At 40.1% G+C, this 24525-nt stretch overlaps 1 protein-coding gene across 1 annotated transcript in view; it reads left to right on the plus strand.

Moving 5' to 3' along the window:
• Positions 1-24525, plus strand: part of sorcs1 (sortilin-related VPS10 domain containing receptor 1) — a 253063-nt gene that overhangs the window by 109706 nt on the left and 118832 nt on the right. Inside the window, exons 2-3 of the mRNA XM_073842166.1 lie at positions 8391-8458; positions 24226-24325. Of these exons, the coding sequence (XP_073698267.1) occupies positions 8391-8458; positions 24226-24325 (168 nt within the window). The remainder of the gene's footprint in view (positions 1-8390; positions 8459-24225; positions 24326-24525) is intronic.

The raw sequence follows: 24525 nt of genomic DNA on the forward strand, positions 1-24525 counted from the left end.
AGGCGCCACGAGCCAGCGCCCAGGAGGATGCAATACTCCTAGTAGAGTGAGCTCGCAACCTGAGCGGGCAGGGCACGCCCTGAGCTTGATAAGCCAAGGCGATGGCATCCACTATCCAGTGTGCCATCCTCTGCTTGGAGACGGCCTTCCCCTTCTGCCGTCCTCCGTGACAAATAAAGAGCTGATCTGAGGTCCTGAAGCTTTGCGTCCGGTCGACGTAGCATCTTAATGCTCGGACGGGACAAAGCAAAGCTAGGGCTGGGTCTGCCTCCTCCGGGGGCAACGCTTGCAGGCTCACCACTTGATCCCTGAAGGGAGTAGTGGGAACCTTGGGCACGTAGCCAGGCCGGGGCCTCAGGGTTACCTGGGAATCTGCCGGCCCGAACTGAAGGCACGAATCGTCGACCGAAAACGCCTGCAGGTCCCCTACCCTCTTGATGGAGGCCAATGCCAGCAGGAGCAGAGTCTTCATAGAGAGATACTTCAGCTCGACTGACTGTAAAGGCTCAAAGGGGACCCGCTGTAGTGCTGTGAGCACCAGAGACAGGTCCCAAGAGGGTACGGAGGGGGGCCTAGGAGGATTTAACCTCCTGGCTCCCCTGAGAAACCTGACGACCAGGTCGTGCCTACCTATTGACCTTCCTTCAACGGGGTCATGGTTTGCAGAAATAGCGGCCACATAGACCTTAAGGGTGGAGGGAGACAGCCTACGCTCCAACCCTTGCTGCAAAAAGGTAAGCACGACTCCGACCGAGCATCTTCGGGGATCCTCATTTCTTGAGAAAGCCCATTCGACGAACAGGTTCCACTTCAAGGCGTAAGCATGTCTCGTGGATGCAGCTCTCGCCGAAGTGATGGTGTCTACCACTCCTTGGGGTAGATCACTCAGAACCTCCGCGTCCCGTCCAGGGACCAGACATGTAGTTTCCAGAGGTCTGGACGCGGGTGCCACAGGGTGCCCCGTCTCTGAGTCAGTAAATCCTTCCTCAGAGGAATCCGCCAGGGAGGGGCTGTCGCGAGGAGCATCAGTTCTGGGAACCAGGTCCGAGTAGGCCAGTAAGGCGCCACTAACAGGACCTGCTCCTCGTCCTCCCTGACCTTGCACAGTGTCTGTGCGAGAAGGCTCACTGGGGGAAACGCATACTTGCGAAGGCCCCGTGGCCAGCTGCATGCCAGGGAGTCCGTGCCGAGTGTACCCTCGGTCAGGGAGTAAAAGAGCTGGCAGTGGGACGTCTCTGGAGAAGCAAACAGGTCTACCTGAGCTTTCCCGAAACGTCTCCAGATCAGCTGGACCGACTGGGGATGGAGTCTCCACTCTCCGGGAAGCGCAGCTCGTGAGAGCTCGTCGGCTGCACGGTTGAGCAAACCCGGAATGTGAATGGCACGAAGCGACCTCAGATGCTTCTGACTCCAGAGGAGGAGAGAACGGGCGAGCTGCGACATGCGACGGGAGCGTAGACCACCTTGTCGGTTGATGTACGCAACGGTCGCAGTGTTGTCCGTACGGACCAGCACGTGTTTGCCTCGAAGGCGCCCTTTGAGACGGTTCAAGGCAAGGCGTACTGCCAGCAGCTCTAGGCAGTTGATATGCCAGTGTAGCTGGGGGCTCGTCCAAACCCCCGACACTGCCTGCCCGTTGTACGTGGCTCCCCAACCGGTGGTGGAGGCATCCGTGTGTACCACAGCGTGCCTGGAGACCTGTTCTAAGGGAACTCCTGCCCGAAGAAAAGCTAGGTCTGACCACGGGGTGAAGGTTAGGCGACAGGCCGAGGTTACTTTGACCCGGAGAGTGCCGCGCTGCCACGCTCTCCTCGGGACTCGGCCATGAAGCCAGTGCTGAAGTGGCCTCATATGGAGCAGGCCAAGCGGTAAGACTGCCGTAGCTGCTGCCATATGCCCCAGGAGCCTCTGAAACTGTTTCAGTGGGACCACTTCTCTGCTCTTGAACGTATTCAAGCAGTTCAGCACCGACTGAGCCCGCTCTTGCGTGAGGCGAGCTGTTTGGCTGACCGAGTCCAGTTCCACACCAAGAAAAGAGATCCTCTGCACGGGGGAGAGTTTGCTCTTTTCCCAGTTGACCCGAAGGCCCAAGCGGGCGAGGTGTGCCAACACCAGGTCCCTGTGTTCGCATAACTGCTCTCGAGAGTGTGCTAGTATCAGCCAGTCGTCGAGGTAGTTGAGGATACGAACGCCCTGTTCCTTGAGGGGAACAAGGGCCGCCTCCGCGACTTTCGTGAAGACACGGGGGGAGAGGGACAGCCCGAAGGGCAGGACCTTGTACTGATATGCTCTGCCTTCGAACGCGAACCGCAGAAATGGTCTGTGGCGCGGAAGGATCGAAACATGAAAGTACGCGTCCTTCAGGTCGATCGCTGCGAACCAATCCTGGGGACGAACACATCTGAGGATGTGTTTTTGTGTGAGCATTCTGAAAGGTAGCTTGTGAAGAGCTCGATTCAAGATGCGCAGGTCCAGGATCGGTCGTAAACCGCCGCTTTTCTTGGGTACTATGAAGTAGGGGCTGTAAAACCCTGTCTTCATATCGGCTAGAGGGACCGGCTCTATTGCTTTCTTCGCCAGCAAGGTAGCAATCTCTGCCCGTAGGACAGGGGCATCTGCTACTTTCACTGTAGTGAAGTGGATGCCCCTGAACCGAGGCGGACGCCGGGCGAACTGAATCGCGTAGCCGAGCCTGATGGTCCGGAGGAGCCAGCAAGACGGACTGGGAAGCCCTCTCCAGGCCCCCAGCCAACGTACAAGAGGGACCAGCGGGACCACTGACGTACCTGCGGGGGGGCAGCGAGGTGGAACGCAGGGACCCCGCTCGGGCGTCTCTATGCCGGTCCGAAGCGGGGTCAGGGTGTCTGTGTGTGGTGTGTGCAAGACATTTACCTGCGTTCTGGCAGCTGGTGCGTGAGTAGTCCGTCTTACCGCACTCTCCAACCGCCCAGCGCCATTTGCTGGCGGGAGGGGAGAGGGGGTGAAGCCCGGGGCTAACCCGTGCAACACCCGCTGTCCCCTCTGGGGACCCAGAGATAGTAGAAACTGCTCTTTTATTGAAAATTTGGGTGTCACCGACCGTGAGGCCGATGACGGGTTTCTTAAAAGAAACTTTTTTAAAGGAAACAAAAGATTCTCCGCCCGGCCCTCCTCCGGGGGAGGGAGTGGTGCGATCACCATCTCCCGAAGAGCAGCTTCCTCCATCTCTGGGTCGCCCGTCTCAGGGACGCTTGTTCTTGCGTTTCCCACTGGTCTTGGTGGGAGCCTGGACGGGCGGGGCGGCCGCCCTGGGACCGGCTCCACGGCGCCGCCGTGAAGGCTGCTGCGCAGGCTGCTGTGGAGCGGGGGCGGAGGCAGGGGGCCGCCCTCGGCGACGAGCAGACCGAGGTGCCGCCGGCGGCTGGGTGGAGGCAGCAGCGGGAGCACGCCGGGGCAGGATATGACTGATGGCCTCAGTCTGCTTCTGGGCGGCCGAAAACTGCTGGGCGAAGTTTTCGACCGCGTCGCCGAAGAGGCCGGTCTGGGACACGGGGGCATTCAGGAACCTGACCTTGTCTGCTTCCCTCATGTCGGCCAGACACAGCCAGAGATGGCGTTCCTGGACCACCATCGTGGACATCGCACGACCCAGAGACCGCGCCGTAACCTTCGTCGCTCGTAGCGCGAGGTCCGTAGCGATACGGAGTTCACGTAGAACTTCCGGGTCGTGACCACCCTCGTACAGGTCCTTCAGTGCCTGGGCCTGATGGACCTGTAACAACGCCATAGCGTGTAGGGCGGAGCCAGCAGCGCCACAAGCCGTGTAGGCACTGCCGATCAGAGCCGACGAGTGCCTACAGGCCCGGGAGGGGAGCAACGGGTTGCCCCGCCAGGTGGAAGCGGCGCCGGGACACAATTGCATCGCCACCGCACGCTCCACCGGCGGGACAGCCGCGTACCCCCGCGCTGGTCCGCCATCAAGGGTGGTGAGGGAGGACGTGCCACTGGAGCGGTTTCTGGCAGTAAAAGGTGCCGTCCACGTCCCAGTAAGCTCATCATGCACCTCCGGGAAGAAGGGCACTGGGGTGGGACGCTGAGAACCAGCGCGGGCCACCCCAAGATACCAGTCATCCAGCCGAGAGGGGTCGGGACGTGATGGAGGGTTCCATTCAAGCCCTACCCTCTCGGCGGCCCGGGAAAGCATAGCCATCATCTCGGGGTCGGTATCCGGCACCGCTGACCGCCCAGTGGACGGCAGCGATCCGGAATCGTCCTCCCCCGAGAAGTCTGGCTCACCCCCCGATGCAGCGATTGACATCCGGTCGTCAGGGGGAGCCCCAAAAGTAATGAGCGGTGCCTCACGAAGAGGACCCGAACACTCTTCTGGGAGCTCCAGATGGAACGGGCTGTCGGTGGAAGGAGGAACCCCCAGCGGATCACCCGCCGGGAAATTCCCCACCGTCACCGTCAGACCAGTCAGCCCTCTGCCAGAGGTAGAGTCCCCCCGGCGTTTGCCGGGGGGAACGGTAGATCTGGGCAGAGGAACTGGCACCCCGCCCCTTTGCAGGAAGCGGAGTCTGGTCCGCAGCTCCGTGATGGACATGCCGCCGCAATGACAGCATGACTCATCCACAAACGCCGCCTGAGCGTGCTCAATACCCAGACACGTCAGACAGCGATCGTGACCATCACCTGGCGCCAGGTAACGACCGCATCCAGAAACGCACGGGTGAAACGGCATTGTGTTTCAAATGCCTCGTCTTTAAAAAGACGTTCACCCGTGATACTCTTTTAGAAACTGCTCTAATGCTGAAGCACACAGGGGAGATGGCCGCTGCGACACAGAAGGCAGGTAGTGCAATCCTTGACTGCGCGCTTTTTCCACCCACAGGAGACCACCACCGCTGACGCGCCGTACCGCCAACACCGCAGTAAGAGTTCTAGTAGAATGGCTCGTTGCGTCTCTCTCAAAGAAGATCGGCTCCGATGCGAAATGCTGTCTATGCATTGCACCTGCTGTGTATTTATGCTCACGCTGTGATCAGCGACAGCTGGATGCAATCATGCATGCCAATGTGCATTGGCTCGTTTAGTTTACACACGAAGAGGATTGGTATCTCTAAAGCGATATCCCAATTCGTCGGTCTCCGACGTGACGTCGTAGAGACCGACTGAGAGGGAACTGTCACTAACGATTAGTTGGGTAATTGTGTAATTGATCGATTATTTTAATGATTAATCAAGTAATCAGATAATTATAATTACTTTTTTTTTTTACAATAGCCTTTAAAATGACTTAAAATACATACATAATAGCAATGAGGTAATAATCAGTTAAAATAAAGTATCAAAAGCAAGTAATCATTTGCTTTATTGGACAAAACTGTGTTATAATACATAATGTATTATAAACAATAGAACTAATGTACGTTATGCATTATAACAAATTACTATAGAGGCCAACGGCCTGACGATTGTTTTTTCACTTTACAACGCGATCTAATCCTTGTTTATTTTTGACTAAACAACATTTAATTAAAATATCCACTTAATATTTAATATCTGGCCATGTCTTTATGACGAAAATGCTACGGCCACTGTTATTTCTTGAATATGTGGACATCAAAACATGTAAATAAACAGGGTTTGAGCTTTTATTGTTTTCATTGTAAATGACAAGTGACTGTTTGTAAACTAATGAATTTACATTTTGATTTAAAATGTCCCTGCAGAAAAAAAAACCCAGCTAGAACCATAGATTCTCAACCATGGAATGCACCGCTTCAGTCTTTTGCTAAAATTGCAGTCCATGATTTTTTATAATCCAGTACTCAAAATGAATCGAGGAATCATGACCGCCCTATTTTTACGTTTCCGGAGCCAATTACTGTAGCCTTTTTCACATTTCCGTGTTTCTGGCTCCCGGATTGGCGCTTGCAGGGTAAATGTTTTACCGGTGACATGCAACAGCGGCCATACTTAACAAGAGTAAGTTCAGGAATTAAAGTCTATTTTTACAAAATAAATACAAAAAATTGCTCCAACTGCTGGATGTTTTACTCTACAAAGACCAAACATTTCACAACTAACTTTTTGCTTCAGCTTCAGGTCATCACAAATACTTGGCTGGTTGGCTGGTTTTTGTTGGTCAACCAGCCTGGTTTTAGCTGGTCATAGCTTGTCAGCAGGCTGGTTTTAGAGGGGTTTTAGCCACTTTAGCCAGCTAAAACCAGCTGTATAATACATATTAAACAAGAGATTAATGGCTTTATTTCTATTGAATCGGGATTACGTTGTTGTATTGAATTTACTGTATGCATCAACTGGACTTAGAATTGTTTAATTTGTTCTTGGAAAAAGATGTGCATCTGGATATAAATGTTGTCATAATTTATCATGATGTAGTGATTCAAGGGAAATGACTGAGTAAGTTGAAATAATACGACCAAATGTACCGGAGATGAAGAACAGAACCTACAGTATATGTTGAACATATTATTATTCAGCGTCAGCGGTCTGAGTGGCCATGTAAATTACAAGCGACTAAAATGTTTTTTCTTTGTTGATTATATAACAACAACTTGGAAAACAGACAAAACAGAAAAGGTAAAAAGCATTATTTGAGATAAGGGCATACTGATATAATAGGCGCAGGCCTGTAGGGAACTAACTTTACCCTGCACTGACGTAATTTCCATTTTTTTTTTTTTTTTTGTTGAGAAAGGCTAATTATATGGTGTTTTGTCTAACTTCAGATGTCTTTTCTCTCTGCCTTCCTATTATACAGACCTCTTCCTGTTGTTGAGCACTGCTCTGGTGCTTTGCTCTCCATATCTGTATGTAAATGTCAGGGCAGCTTTCAAATACTACAGGAGATCTCAGCAGTTCAGGCTGCTTCCCATATGAACGAATGAATTGACTATAGCCTTAAAGGTGTTGTCTGGTGGACTAAAGCCTGTTTTACATGAAGACCTGAATTATTCTTTAAGCTGAAGGGGGATTTCATCATTCCTTTTCTTTCCCAGAGTACTCTTCTGTTTGAATGGTTCTTCAGCCTTTTATCTTTTAGCCGTTTTTATTTTTTCTACATGCAGAAGTCCTGTTTAGGATGGGTTAGAATTTCTACCAGTTTTATCAAGGCTAGACTGAGGCGTGCATGTTAGTGGATGACTAAAGGGTTTGATAATTGGTGATTTTAGGCTGCACTTTGAAGCTGTATTACATAAAAATAGGCTTGCATTTGAAGATTTCACTAAACAATAGCTGGTTTCATTGTTTTCGTCATAAATAATGAGCGACTGTTTGTAAACTAATAATTTTTGAACATTCAACACTTGAATATTAACATCTTGACTCAAAATGTGCTCTGAGAGGCTTTTTGAAGGGTTAATATAAAATTTTCCCACACTTATTATTGTAACTTCTGAGAGCACCAGTGAAATCTTTCTCCATAATAATGAGCACTTCTTCAAAAGGTTTTGAGTTTATATAGGTATTATTTTTTTTTCATAGATAAATAGATTGTAAGTTTATGAGTCTACTTTTTTTCGCTCTAGGCATGAATTTCCTCTCTCTTTTTCCCGTCTCTAATTTTCCTGGAGGAATTTGACTGACCTAGTTAGCAGAATCTCGTGCACCTTAAGAATCTTATAAAGGATATTTACAGCGCTGTAGATAGATTCAGCATGATATGATTAAGTAATGAAGAGATGAATTATTAGGGTGTCAAGGAGGAAACCTGATGCATCATTTAATGGTGTTTTATGCTGAGATGAAGAGAAGATGTGAGGATTTGTGCATTTTAAGGTTGTTTTAGGCTGATTTATTGAGCAGTTTATATAATGGGTAATTTAATAATGGTTCTGATTTGGAATTCATGTAGACTTTTGTGCTAAGAGTTAATTTGATGATTGTGTCTTTTATGCATAAAATGTTTTTTTGCTGGCAAGCAATCAGTGCAACACAGCTATGTGAGTTGACATGATTGTGCATCGGCTACCCATGCATTCATCTTTAGCAGATGTTTTCAACTTTTTTGATGCATTTTTGAACTTGATAATGAGCTTTTTAAGTAAATTTATACAGTGTAAGATTTTAAACATTCTGCCAAATAAATAATGCATTTAAGTTTTACTAAATCTGAAAGGACATACAGTAAATATGCTTTCAGAAGGTTAACAAGGTTTACAGTTTTGCAATTTAATTTAACAAGCCTTGTGCTCAAGGTTGTGAAAGTACAACATCTTAGAAGGAAAAATCAATCAATCATTTCTATGAACTTTTCAGTTGCTAGTTATTTAGTTGTGCAAAGGTAACAGGAATGACATTTTAGCCTCCTACTGACAAATGACAGCTAAAAAAGATTGATAAAATTAAATAATAAATTGATTTACTCTCTCTTTCTTGTACAGGTGATTCTCATGCTGACCAAACTGTATGACTTCAATCTGGGCAGTGTCACAGAGAGCTCCTTATGGAGGTAAGAATCCTGATAATTATTCAAGGCTTCAATCTTTATGTGTCCATGCTATAGGGAAATGTATTACAAGCATGTTATGCAATATACCTTTGTGACTGTTTGTTCAAAGTTGTTAAAGCTTTTATTTAAGCAAGTAGATAAAAGAGTTCAGTGGTATACATTGTGCAAATGATGTGATGTAGTGTCCCTGTGGTAGCTTCACAAACATCAGAGAGATACAGATAAATACAGTGCGCTTTAAAGGTTCTCATAGTGTCTCTGGAGTTGCATTTGTTTAAGCAGCGTGACAGTACAAACACGTCCAGTGTTGTGACTTTTAAATCAACTCTGTATTAATAATCTGATGAAGCTACATTAGCTGATTAATGGCGTGTCTATCGCTGATTGTCTTTATACCCTTGGATATCCAGTACACAGCTCATTGATCTAAATGGACATATGTGTATTAGAGCTGCTTGAATGGAGCTGGTGTTAAAAGGACAGTTAATCCAAAAATTAAAAATCTGTCATAATTTTTTCATCCTCATGACATTTTCCAAACCTGTATGCCTTTCTTTCTTCTGTGGAATGAAAGAAAAAAGGTATTTTGAAGAATGTTTGTTTTGCATCCTTTTGATTTCCATAGTATGAATTAAAGATACTATGGAAACCAATGGGACCCAAAACTATTCGTTTGCCAGCATTCTTCAAAATATCTTCTTTTGTGAATCATTTACTTACCCTCATATAATTCCAAACATGTATGGACTTCTAAGGACAACATTACAGTGGAAGTCAATAGAACCCAATACAGTTTGGTTCTGTGAAAAGTATGTCGAACACAAAAGACGACATTTTGAAGAATGTTGCAATCAGATGGTTTCAGATCCCATTGGCTTAGTAAAAAAAAAAAGCTATGTAAGTCAATGGGACCCAAAACTGTTTGGTTGTCCACATTCTTCATAATATAAAATTTTGTGACAATTCTGTCATCATTTACTCATCCTCATATCATTTCCAAATATGTATCGACTTCTTTTTTCTGTATAGCACAAAGAAGATATTTTGAAGAATGTTGGTTTCAGTTTTGGGCCCCATTGACTTCCATAAAATGCATTTAAAATACTATGGAAGTCAATAGGACCCAAAGCTATTCGTTTGCCAGTATTCGTCAAAATATCTCACCCTCATATAATTTCAAACCTATATGGACTTTTTTCTTCTGTAAAACACAAAAGAAGATATTTTGAAGACCCAAAGGTTTTGGGTCCTATTGACTTCCATAGTAAGCAATACAAAATGCAACAATACAATGGAAGTCAATAGAATCATTTTCTCATTCTCATGCCATTCCAAACCTGTAGACATTTCTTTCTTCTGTGGAACACAAAAGAAGTTATTTTGAAGAATGTTGGCAATCAGATTTCAGATCCCATTGGCTTAGTAAAAAAAAAAAAAAAAAAAAAAAAAACTATGCAAGTCAATGGGACCAAAAACTGTTTGGTTGTCAACATTCTTCAAAATATCAAATTTTGTGACAATTCTGTCATCATTTACTCATCACAGAAGAAGATATTTTGAAGAATGTTGGTTTTAGTTTCCAGCCCCATTGACTTCCATAAAATGCATTTAAAATACTGTGGAAGTCACTGGGATCCAAAACTGATTGGTTGCCAGCATTCTTCTAAACATCTTTTTCTGTGAAAAATGCCATTCCAAAACCATTTCATGCCATTCCAAACCATTTCTTTCTTCTGTGGAACACAAAAGAAGATATTTTGAGGAATGTTGGCAACCAGATGGTTTCATATTCCATTGGCTTCCATAGTAAAGGCACAAAACACAATGGAAGTCAATGGGGCCTAAAACTATGGAAGCCCATTTCAGCCACTGAATAAGAAAAAAATATATAATTGGGAGTTCTGACATTATATCCTGTAATTCTGACTTTATATCCCGCAATTCTGACTTTATTTCTTAAAATTGGAGTTTATATCCTGCCATTCTGACTTTATTTCTTAAAATTTTGAGTTTATATCCCACAAATCTGACTTTATTTCTCACAATTGTAAGTTAATATTCCGCAATTCTGACGTTATATCTCGCAATTCTGACTTTATTTCTTACAATTGGGAGTTTATATCCTGCAATTCTGTCTTTATAACTTGCAATTCTGGCTTTATATATTGCAATTCTGACTATATATTTAGCAATTCTAAATTTTTAGCAATTGCGAACTCAGATATAAATTCTGACTTTATATCTTGCAATTTTTGTTTTAGAACTCGCAATTGTGAGTTTATATCTCGCAGTTCTGACTTTATAACTCCCAATTGCAAGTTTCCATCTCGCAATTCTTACTTTATTACTCGTGAATATGGGTATATATCTCACAATTCTGAGAAAAAAATCTGGATTGCGAGTTTGTATCATGCAATTCTGGGAAAAAAAAAAGACAAAATTGTGATATAAGAAGTTACAATTATCTATCTTTATTCAGTGGCAGTAACGGGCTTCCATGCAAAACAATTATCAACATTTTTCTAAATATCTTATTTCATTACAATTCTCCTATTATTATCATTTATGATGATGATGAGATGTTTAACTTTAATTTTTGGGTGAGCTATTTTTTAACTAATCTAAAACTTCACTGCGGTCAAACGAGTAGTGAAACTGGATACAGCTCACCAGATCTGGCAGCTTCTACCAGCAGCAGATTGGAGTGGAGATGCTCAGCAGACTGTGTGGCCCTTTAGCTTGGAAAGATGGAGCTTCCATCGGAAATGCAATGGCCAAACAATCAGTAATATAGCCGGACAGGAAAAGATCCAACTGAGCTCATAACAAAGATCTCGCTCTCTCTCTCTCTCTCTCAAAAAAAAAAAAAAAAAAAAGATTCTGATATGTTCAGCAGTCTCTTACTCTCAGACAATGCTTTGCTGTTGACCCAGCATTTCAGTAATGAAGTTAGTGACCCTGCATAAAATATGCTGGTAACCAGAGGGTTATTAATCAAATGGCAGTATGGAGTGTAGTTACCTACCCAATCATTTTAGATGAACGGGAGATGATAATTAGATTTCTAGATGATCTCTGTCCTTTGTGTGAGTCTGTGTGAGTGCTCTGCAGAGATGCCTGTCCTCTGTGTGTGTGTGTGTGTGTGTGTGTGTGTGTGTGTGTGTGTGTGTGTGTGCTCTGCAGTTAATCATGAGTTCACCTATATATCTCATGATAAGAAATGGGTTATTTTTCCATGTTTTTGAAAATTCAACTTTGCCATCACAGAAATAAATTACATTTTAAATTATATTAAAATAGAAAGCACTTTTTTTGTGATTTTGAGACAGATCTGTGAATTGTGAAATATTCTGAGCAATTTGATGTGCATTCTGCCTTTTACGAGCTATCATGCAAGTCTACAGTATCTATGTATAAGTAGAGTACAGTGCAGTATACTGTACAGTAAGTGTAAAAGTGTCTCAAGGGAGTTATCAGGTCTAATGAATGGTTGTATAATAACCAAGGCCATATTACAGGCCAGGTGCATCCTATCATGTTCCCTCAAGATATTGCATATTTCAAGACAATTATTTCCCCCTCACCCAGGTAGATAAATTCAGGACTGCTTTAATGAATGTAGTCAAATGCCTTCCTTGGCAGATAATTAAATTTTCATGGGGAGTTATAAAGTACCAAGACACTTACTATACTGTAGATACTGTAAGCAATTTTTGGAGTAGTATGGTATATATATAGTGTATAGTGAAACACTGTAAGCATATGGTCAGCAAAGAAAGTGCTATTTCTGAAATGCAGGAACAAGGAGTCTATGTGTAATCTTTAAATAGTATTACAAAAAAGTACCAGACTCTAGGACTAATAAACACTTAAAGACTTACAAAACCAAAATGGACCAAAAAGAAAAAAGAAACCCTCCTGGTTGGTACTTAATTTGTGATATTGTTGGCTTTGAACAGAGTTTCACTGCGATAGCTGCTCTTATTGAGGTGCTGGTTATTAAATGTCATTTTGAGTCTGAAAGAAGGTTTGATTAATACACATAGACACAAATTATACAGCCTTGTGTACTTACGCCTCAGTAGTTTTCAGTCTGCGCCGGTAAGTGGAAAAAGGAGGAAATAACAAGATTATTAACTTTTCATTGCTTTCCTGCAAATTTTCTTCAGAGAAATTGCATTGTAAAAGGGGTTTTGTCAAATAACCTACAAAATGGTGCTTTTTGTGATAACCAACTGATTTTATTCAAGTTAAAATACTGTTTAATATTAATGAATCATTCAGTTTACACCAGGGGTCTCCAAACATGGTCCTGGAGGGCCAGTGTCCTGCAGAGTTTAGCTCCAACCCTAATTGAACACACCTGAACTAGCTAATTAAGGTCTTACAAGGCATACTAGAAACTTCCAGGCAAGTTGAAGCTAAACTCTGCAGGACACCAGCCCTCTAGGACAAAGTTTGGAGACCCCATGGTTTACACCAATGAAAGGCAGGTTCAATACAAGCTTAAGATCAATCAACAAAAACAACAAGCAATAAAACAACAACATCAGTCAACAACAACATTAAGCAATAAAAAAAATCTATGTTACAGTGTTGTTACAGAATGATACTACAATATAGTACAGTGGAAGTGAATGGGGACAATTTGTTGAGGGAAAAAAGGCACTTACATTAATTTTTCTGTAAAACTCTTGTATTATTTGAGCTGTAAAGCTGTTTAAATCATTTTTAGTTGTTTTAGGGTTTTAGGCATTATGTGCAGAGCTATTCAGTGACGTCCTGTAGTGAAATCATAATCTTGTTTATTACAGTCAATACTCTGTGTATCTAATCATTCAGTTAAACATTGTAAACTGCCCTTTAGAAATAAATACTCATCTCCACTTGAAATGTCCCGCTGTTCATAGCGTTTTGATGTATTTTTAGTTTGTACGTCTTTGATGAATTGATCATTTAACCTGTTTTAACATATTCTTGTCCTGGCTCTCAGTATACATGTTGCTTATACTATTCACATTCCTGAATGCAAAGCCACCCAGTACACTTAGCTCATATTTGGAAAAATTTATCATATTATCATATCAGCATAAATTGGCCATTAGCCATTGACCCAATGCCGTTTGGCCTTTTTCATCTGTTGATCCCAAAACTTTAGTGAACTATTGTTTATGTCCCCCAATTATACTGTTGTGGTTCCACTGTTGGGCAAAGTTACTTTTGAAAGTAATGCACAGAGCTGGGTAGATTACTTAGCAATTGTAATCCATTACTGATTCCAAATAACATGCAGTTAGTAACATCCCTGGTGAAAAAAAAAAAAAAAAACAGCTAAAACTTGCCCTAGGCTGGTTGGCTGGTTTTAGCTGGTCAACCAGACTGGTTTTAGCTGGTCATAGTTGTCAGCAGGCTTGTTTTAGGTTTTTTTTGTCAATTTCTCCAGCCTGACCAGGCTTGTCAGGCTGGGAAACCACCAGCTAAAACCAGCCTGACTAGCCTGGCCAGGCTGGGAGACCAGCTAAAACCAGCTACTTCCAGCTTAAACCAGTTAAGACCAGCCAACTAGCCTAGGCTGTTTTTTTCAGCAGGGGTAATACATTACATTAAAGATTTTAGGTAATGTAATCTGACTACTTTTTGATTATTTTGACCTCTCATTTTTCACATGGATTTAAATAGGATAATCTTGTACCATATTGATATAAAAATACAAAGAGTAAGAACATACACTATATTGGCAAAAGTATTGGAACACCTCGTTCTAATGAACAGGTTTGCCTACTGTTGTAGATCCATGCATAAAAATTCTTTAAGCATATAATGATATTCTAGAGGATTGTGTTCTTTTATTAATTTTATAGCAACAGCTTTGACAAGACCATTTTTATGCCATGACAATGCCTCTGTGTGCAAGGCAAGGTTAAAAAAGAAATGATTGATTCAGTCAGTGTGAAAGAACTAGACTTGTCTGCAGAAAGCAAAGTCTTAATCCCAGCTGAACACCTCTGGAGTGACTTTAAATGCAGACTTTGAGCCAAAAACTCATCAGCAAACACCAGTGACTTGTAACTATGGGTACAGTCATTTTTGACATTTCCAAAATGTTTTAATTATTGTTGCCACCGTTTTGGAAGTGCCTTTTTCTGTTCTAAAGAAGGGGTGTCCTGATACTTTTGTCCATATAGTGAATGTACAAGTCATTGGTGTTTGCTGATGAGTTTTTGGCTCAAGGCCTGCATTTAAAGTCACACCAGATGTGTTTAGCTGATTTTAGGACTTTACTTTCTACAAATCAGTTCTTCCACACTGACTGAATCAATCATTTCTTTTTTTAACTTTGCCTTATACACAAAGACATTGTCATGTTAGAATTCAAAATTAGAAATTAGAAGCACACAATCCCCTAGAATATCATTATATGCTTAAACATGAAGATTTATACTCATGGAAATTACTAAATTTGTCAAACCTGTTTATTAGAAGGGGGTGTCCCAGTACTTTTGGCAATATAGATGTTGTTGTTATCAACAATAGGAGTGGAGTACATTAAACATTATATTACATCAAGGTTTCCCTTAATCATGTAATCCATAAAAAGTAACTGTTGTCTGATTGATGCAATGTAATTTAATCTAAGTACTTAATTGTTGGAATTGGATTACATAATTCAGATTACATCTAATTACATCAATTACTACCTAGCTCTGGTAATGCATTACACAATTGTGTTACTCCATAAAAAAAGTAACTGATTGCATTACTTAGTTACCTTTTATGGAAAGTAATGCATTACTTTACTTTATCATTGCTTTTTGTTACCTGCGCTAGGCTTGTTTACTTAATAACAAAAACCCCAAAAGGTATACAGGCAACTGTAAAATTGTAAAACTGTGAAATTAATAAACTTTAGGCTAAAGGGACAGTAAAGATGTCAGTGAATAAATTGGAAAAGCAAGTAACTTGCATTAAAAAAAATAAAATCTGATTATGTAACTCACATTACTTGTAATACCTCAGTACAATGTCATAATTTATAACCAGACCTCATCCACAAGGAATTGTTTGTATCAGTGTAAATAATATGATTGGGATGACTAACATATTTACACATTAATATCAATTCAGTATTTAGCAACTTGATTTAAAAATGCAAAACTTGTGAAATAATGTATTCAACTTAATTACACCTGTTTTGGCGCAAGAAACATTGAAAATTATTAATTAATATTAGAAGGGAACTAAATAGTAGAGCAAATCCTCTTTTAAAGCAGGATATTTGAAGTGGCATGCTTTTAATGTATTAATTCAAAATCTCAATGAGAGCAAAACTCTAAATTGTCCAAGGTCAAGTTTCGATGGGGGGAAAGAACACCGTTGAGCTGTAATACAGCTTCAGGCTAGAATTTTGAAGGAGAAGTGGGCAAAAACAATGTACAAGGTTGTTATAAAAAGATGACGTTCAGAGTGTTTTTAAAGATATAAGAATAGCACTGCAGTTCTCTGGCATTATCAAACTGCAAGTCAAATGAGGTTTGTAAAACTTTAACATCCAAACATCATTTTTATTTTTACGGTTGTACGTTTGATTGCACACTTTTAAAGTGGTAGTAGATATTTTGATTCTCTGATGTATGCGTCATTTGTGTGCGAGTTGGCGAGACGTTGCTCTTCTAAAATAGATTTGAAATGGCAGTTCTACCCCGAAAAAACATGTAGAAAAAATGTCAGGTCTCAACCGAACACAAGTTTCACATTAGCACACAGATGAAGGTATGAATATTTTATAAAACTCACCACATCTTCACCGCTGCCTATTTTCAAATGCTGTCAATATTCAACATTTCATATAACAGGAAATGTAAACAACCGGTTGTTGGATAACTTTCCTTCTCTCTCTTTCTTTATTACACTCTGTGTGTATGTATGAGTGCAGACACCGCTCATCTAAAACAACTGAAAGAAAATTGCTTTTCATTTCAATAACAGCTTTCAATGGGATCTCTCTGATCTGTAATGAGGCGACCGGCTGTTTCTGGGCTTTTGAAGGTCGTCACATTATTCTGGCACAAAAAATGCCTTAGTTCTTATAACTGACAGTAAAAACACTTAGAATAGCATAATCACGACAACTGATTTGATTTCAAATTCCTTAGAATAGTTGTAATATTCCTCAGAAAACTACTATAGGTACTTGGAATTTATCATTTTAGTTCAACTATCTTGCTGTTTATTGTCCTTAAGTGGTCTCAGGGTCATGGCCTGAGCTTGATTTCTGGCCAAGGCACGTGGTTGGTGTTTGTGGCTACAGCGTACAAGCAAGTGTAAGACTGACTTCTGTTGAGACATTGAGCAAGAATCTTAACCCCAGGTTAGTCCAGAGGGGCTGATTGTGTCATCATTCTCCATTACTTCATGATCTATAGAGTAAAACATCAACTAGGCCTACAGCATTACCACCAGTGGTGCATCACTTGTAGTTCTGTGAATCGCCAAGCTTTCGAAGTGCAGCCAGGGATGACCAGACATATTCCCTGCTGAAAAAAACACTAAAACCAGCCTAGGCTGGTTGGCTGGTATTAGCTGGTTTAAGCTGGAAGTAGCTGGTTTTAGCTGGTCTCCTAGCCTGGCCAGGCTGGTTTTAGTGGTTTTCCAGCCTGACCAGCTAAGAGGCTGGAAAAGTGGCCAAAACTCCTCTAAAACCAGCCTGCCGACCAGCTAAAGCCAGGCTGGTTGACCAGCTAAAACCAGCTACTGTAGGCTGGTTTTAGTTGTTTTTTTCACCAGGGTTATCATCTTCACAATGTCAATTTCAGCTTTGCATAAAAGTTTGAAGTGGGTTTGTAACATTAATTACGACTGTTGTAGTTGAAAATCCATAACTACACTGGGAAAAAAACGTAGGAATCACTTTGAAACAATTAAAACAGGTAATTAAAATTAAAGTAACACATTGAATTAGACATTACATTTTGAAGTAGAATGCCATGAATTCTGCCATGAAACTCTCGATGACGCAGGCTGACGGGTTGTTAACGTAACTGATGATATCACTTGCCACAAGCTGATTGGTTCATGTTGCATACACAACCAATGACCTTACAGCTATTTAATGACTAGTAGCATTTACTTGGGCATTTGGCAGCGCGTTTTCAGAGTTCCTCTGAAACCCTCCACCTTCCCTAGCTCCACCTGTATAGATCTTGTATGGGTTATTTTATGCTGTTTGTGCAGCAGCAGCATGTCTTAAATACTCACAGCACCGTATTGCCATATGCTTTGGCAGTAGCAAGTTCTGTATTTGCTGGCAGCAGCAGTAAAAGTAATCTACAACTACAGCATTAACCAACAGCAGCAGCAGTGTAGCAGATCTATTCCGCCAAGACCAAATACATTAGCATTACCATTACCACGCTAAACTTTTCTGAGATTTTTCATGACAGAAATAGTATTTTTTTTCTTGTAATACTTTAATAATCTGTTTTATTTACTTTTTTTTAGTGTTGTATTAATTTTTTTAATATAGTAATAATGGTCCAAACCCACTTCAGTCCTTGAATAAACTTTAATCTATACTCTAAAAAATGCTGGGTTAAAAACATCCTAACTTGGGTTATTTGGCAACCCAGCGCTTGATACATATTTTTTACACAACATACTGGGTTGTTTTATTTAAGTCATTAATTGCTCAATAACTATTGTATTGCTGGCTTAAAATGAGCTGGAAATTGAAAATGACACAGAATTACAGAGGCAACAGCAATAATCAAACGATAAACATTTATTATTAAGCAAGAACACCAATGGACAAAAATATACATTTACATTTACATTACATTTATTCATTTAGCAGACGCTTTTATCCAAAGCGACTTACAATTGGGAATACAACAAATAATTCATCCTAAGGAGGCAGATCGACATAGGAAGTGCTCAAAAGTACCATATGTCAGGCGTTGTCAGATGAGTACGGGCTAGAAAGGGAAGATCAGGAAAGAGAGGAGAATTTTTTTTTTTTTTTTTTTTCAGATAGTCAGATAGTGTCGAAAAAGATGGGCAAAATATAAGACAAATTGAATTTATTTGGGTGAACACAGCATAGTTTACAATATTAAATAGCATTAAACTCATTTAACAATCATTTTTGAAATACAAAAAGCAGCTTTTAAGTGTATTCAACCATTCTCTGTAATCATTTTTCACAGATATAGACCTTTTTCCTGAGTAAACGATGAGCGCCGCCATTACGAATTCTAACGTCAGATTGAATGCTTTTCTGTTCCGGTCTCCATAGGAACCCATTCAAATAGCGTCCATCTGTTTTTAATGTAGCTAACGTCCGCTGCTTCTTGTCATCTACACACTCATTAAAGTGAGGCACTGACAAATGACAGTCATTCGACATTGCCAAGTGATGGCGCTATGGAGCCATGTGCTTTTTAAAAACATTTTAATAGGTTTAACATTAGTTTATTAGATCGGAATATACCCTAATTTGACTAGAAACAATGCAGACCGGAAATGCTAAGCATTCTTTCAGTTAAGTGTCGGACTTAACTTCCGTGTTCAGGAAAAACGTCTATAGATAGCTAATTCTCATGCCGGCAAAAGTAGGTGATGGGCTGCTGTTGAACCTAAGATCGCTGCCTCGCGTTACACTTATAGCTGAAAAATGCCACGACAGGCCCCATAACCTGCTCATAAACAAACAGTACTGAGATTAGAGAACATAAGTTAACATCAAATTCAATTAAATTCAGTATTATAACAAATAAAATCAACTTATGTTATGTAAGGCATTTCATCATGCAAAACGACTGACATCTCACCCTTGTAAGTTGTGTTGGATAAAAATAATTTAATTTACAACACAGTAAAGACTTACAAATAAAATAAAATGCATACAAACCTTTATTTCACTGAAGAAGTGCACCAAATCGCCAGCGTTAAGAACCGCTCTCTCCAGTAGAGGATGCAAAAGCTGCTCTGACTGTAACTCGACTCGAGTTTATTCATCAGAGACAGGCCCAACCCCCAAAAAATATTAAAAATAACCCAATAAAATTACCTAACAAGCTGAACCCAGCATTTGGGTTAAAAAAATAACCCAGATACACGTAGCAATGTGATTTGATCACTTTACAATGTCTGAATAAGAATTCTTGAGTTTATTTAAATTTCCAAGGACATCCTGATTTATGTGAACCCATGTGTTTATAAGTAATTTTTTCTCTACAATGTATAGCAAACCAGCAGGGCATATAGTATGTGCACGCTTTTCAACATAGCAAGCTTGTCATTGTGCGGTGCATTGATGCGTTGCACTAAAACTTGTGAAAAGGCCTTGAATGTGCTGTAAGTCGCTTATATACAAGAGCTAAATAACTGTTTCTGTTCTGTTTACAGTGCTGAGAACTTTAATTTCATCTCAGTGGATTTTCCAGAGTCTAGAAAATGACATATATTTTTGTTAATAACCGAAAAATGGTACATATGGCACCAGAGCAGCAAAGCTGTATCCTCTGAAATGGCTGTGTTTGTTTATGTAGATGTCAGGGAAGTGTCTGTTGTTCCCCTAACAGTCAACAGAGGGCATCCTCTCTGGAATTCCTTGTTTATCCGAGGCTTGTTACTATAGTTACCACACACCTGTGTTGCATTTAGAACTCATTAGTCAACCGTTAAATGCTCCCTTTGTTTCAGCGGTCATTTGTGAAGTCTTATTTCTAGGATTAATGCGATCCTGACCAGCTGTCTTTGTGTATTCTGTTTAATGCTGCTGTTATTGAACATTGCTGTGTTGACCTAGACAGTCTCTTGGATTGTATTCTCATTTTGTTGCACCACTGTACTGCCCTATTATTGATCCAATGACAAACATTCAAAAAGACAAAGAAAAAAAAAATCTGTTACTACTGGCCTGTAGTTTTTAGTTGGAAGTGGTGTTGTATCGTCTAGAAACTGCTGAGTTTCTAGTACACAGAATACAGAACATTGAAAGTCGAAAAATGAAAAGTCAGTTAGCAAAGTCTCATTAGCATTAAAACTTCATGTTGAGCGATGACAGATTCCCAAGATAAAACTCTCTGTGTATTTTTCCTCAGCTTTGACTGATGGTCTCTTTTCTTTAACTTCCCCCATATTGTAAGTTTAATTAAAAGCTGACATTTTGTGTGAATACCAATGAGCATGAGGATGATGGGCTGGCAGAGTGTCTGCTTACAGAAATTACTTTTTAACTAAATCTAAATATTTGCTGGTGTAAAAAGTATTAAATTCTTTATCAAGATTCGATAAGATATAAGTTAATTAAAGCTCATTACATGGAATGAAATGATAGATCCTTATTGCATTACATGGAGGATATAAATAACTGAAACTGAATAAAACTGTGAGTCTAATAAATCTGTTAAAGTAAGTTAATAAACGTCTGTTCTAATATGATATATTATTTTTAAATTAATTATTTTTTTTTTAATTTATTTGACTTAAATCTTACACAGTCTCATTACAATTATTAACTATTTTATTTTTCTCTTATTTATGAGACAGTGCTTTCCTGCCAAAACACAGAATTTGTAGTTATTTATGAGACTTTTTTTATGAGTGCTTCCCATGCCAAACTCTGAATTTCCTGTTATTTATAAGATAGCTCTTACCAGCCAAACACAGAAATTGAATCTTGAAATTGAAAAAATTGCACATTTGCGTATAATCAGATTATGCCCCAGTGAGGGTTATGGGATGGGGTTAGATCTGGACCTTCGCTTAAAAAAAAAAAATGTATGTTTTGTATGATTCACACTGAGAACAGAAAAACAACATTTCCTGAAATGTACTAGTTTCCAGGTGAAGTATTTAAATGACAATTTAACATAAAATGCATATAATAGAGTTAAAGATTATCAAATATTTGTAGATGAAGATTTTGCAGATGTTGAATAATATTAGTTTTAATTTGCATGTCTATTGCTGCTGTGCACAATTATAGTTTACATTTGGAAAATAATTAGATTAAGTATTAGATAATTAGATAAAGTAAATTGGTAATTAAATTTTATCCCAATATAAATGTTTTAAAATTCATTCTAAATTAAAATTAAGTTCTGTTTAATTTTAGTTAATTCTACTTATTGAAAATACATTATAGAATGTTTATTTAAAATATACTTTGCTAGATTTTTTAAATAACATTTTAAATAAACTAAATAACGTTATTATTATTTATATCATTATATATCATTATTAAAAAAAAAATATTACAAATATATTTATATTATAGTTTAATTGTATCGCTTGTCAGTATACTCAGCAGTTAGAAAAAATGATGAAAGTACACATAAAAATTGATTTAAGTCCTACTTAAAGGAGTAGTTCACTCTCAGAACAAAAATTTACAGGTTATTACTCACCCTCTTGTCGTCCAAGATGTTCATGTCTTTCTTTCTTCAGTCGTTAAGAAATTATTCATTTACATTACTGGATTTCTCTCCATGTAATGGACTTCTATGGTGCCCCCGAGTTTGAACTTCCAAAATGCTGTTTAAATGCAGCTTCAAAGGGCTCTAACTGATCCCAGCTGAGGAAGAAGGGTCTTATATAGCGAAACAATTGGTTATTTTCTAAAAAACATTTACAATTTATATACTTTTTAATCTCTACACAGAGTACACACAGAGCTAGACAAGACAAGCAGGTTAAGAAGTATATAAATTGTAATTTCTTTTAGAAAATAACCGATCGTTTTGCTAGATTAGACCCTTCTTTGCTCGGCTGTGACCATTTAGAGGCCTTTGAAGCTGCATTTTGGAAGTTCAAACTTGGCGGCACCATAGAAGTCCATTATATGGAGAGAAATCCTGAAATATTTTCTTCAAAACACCCTCCATCCTCTCCTTATGACTGAAGAAAGACATGAACATCTTGGATGACAAGTGGGTGAGTACATTATCTGTACATTTTTGTTCTGAAAGTGAACTACGCCTTTAAGTGGGTCAAAAAAAATATTTTGCCTCAGTTAATGTCAGCGTTTATGACTCCACCATAAGAGAGAGACTGGGCAAAAATGGCCTGCACGGCAGAGTTCCAAGACGAAAACCACTGCTGAGCAAAAAGAACATAAAGGCTCATCTCAGTTTTGCCAGAACACATCTTGATGATCCCCAAGACTTTTGGAAAAGTACTCTGTGGACTGACGAGACAAAAGTTTACCAACAGGAAAATATGGTGGTGGCTGTTTTGCTGCTTCTGGACCTGGAAGACTTGCTGTGATAAATGGAACTATGAATTCTGCTGTCTACCAAAAAATCCTCAAGGACAATGTCCGGCCATCTGTTCGTGACCTCAAGCTGAAGCGAACTTGGGTTCTGCAGTAGGACAATGATCCAAAACACACCAGCAAATCCACCTCTGAATGGCTGAAGAAACACAAAATGAAGATTTTACAGTGGCCTAGTCAAAGTCCTGACCTGAATGCTATTGAGATGCTGTGGCATGACCTTAAAAAGGCGGCTCATGCTTGAAAACCCTCCAATGTGGCTGAATTACAACAATTCTGCCAAGATGAGTGGGCCAAAATTCCTGCACAGCGCTGTAACAGACTCATTGCAAGTTATCGCAAACACTTGATTACAGTTGTTGCTGCTAAGGGTGGCCCAAACAGTTATTAAGTTTAGGGGGCAAACACTTTTTTACACAGGACCATGTGGGTTTGGATTTTGTTTCCCCTTTATAATAAAAAACTTCATTCAAAAACTGCATGGTTTGTTTACTTGTGTTATCTTTGATTAATATTTAAATTTGTTTGATGATCTGAAACATTAAAGAACATTTTTTTATTATTTTGCAAACATGCAAAATAATAAAAAATCAGCAAGGTGGCCAACACTTTTTCACACCACTGTATGTAAGCAAATGCATATGAAAAACAAAGCAATCATCAACAATAAACAGCATATAAATGAAAACTCCTTAATGTTTTAGAGGGAAATGTTGTCAGAGACATAGCTGTGCAAGCTTTGATGGTACTGATGGAAGTGATACTGCATCTTTGCTTTGATCATTGTACTGAATACGATGCAGATGTAGTATTTGATAAAAGCACATTTTTTTCAGCTTTTTGCTCAAAATATTGCTTTTTTATGAAACTTACCAACATTCTAGCGTTGATAAAAAAAGCTTCAAGCTAGAATAAAACATTCTTTATTTTGAAGTATTGCATGTTCAGATATTTGTACAACAAAATATTCTAGGGGCCATGAAAATGTAGTTAAAATGATCACAAATGCTGACAACTTTCAAAAACGCTGCTGGAGAAAGAGTTAATATAGATTTATTAGACTATTTTAAATCAATTACAAATAATATGCTTGTAGGTTTTCAAATACATTACATTTAATTCACACTTACTGTAAGTGCATTTTTTATTTGCATACTAAGTACACTTTAAAAAAGTATGTTAAACTGCACTTCTATCTTACAAAAATGCCGCGTAATATAGCAAATATACTGAGCTCAGGTTGATTCATCCATCTCTCTTTTAAGGCACTATGGGGTCATGGCCGCTCCATAACTGCAACAAATTGCTGCAACATTTCCTAAACATGTAATTGCCTTCCTTAAATCAAATTAGACACTTAAAAAAGTGTTTTGCTTCCATGAATAAGCCACAGTTTCATACTCACTTCAGCCTTGTTTAAAGTGCACAGCGGGTCTTTAATTACCACAGCTGATTCCCCAGGTTCTCATCTAAGCCTCTGATTGTATTTCAGGTCAACAGATTATGGAACCACTTATGAGAAACTCAATGAAAAGGTGGGCGTGAAGACCATCCTCAGCTATCTATACGTCAGCCCCAACAACAAGCGCAAGGTAAGATTTATAGCATCCGTTTTTTTTCCGTCTGTTACACCTACGCATTGTTAGTCTTTATGATGTCTGTTTTACGAAGGTGTCAAAACATTTTTCAAGGTGATTATGGTTATGTGCGTGTGGAGCTCGAACCCCCTGCTCATTTATGACCGCTAACCGCTTTGGAAGGATTTCTCAGGTCTTCTTCTTGGCTCTGTGCG

This window comes from Garra rufa, chromosome 6, assembly GCF_049309525.1.
Source record: "Garra rufa chromosome 6, GarRuf1.0, whole genome shotgun sequence".
NCBI classification, from domain to species: Eukaryota; Metazoa; Chordata; class Actinopteri; order Cypriniformes; family Cyprinidae; genus Garra; species Garra rufa.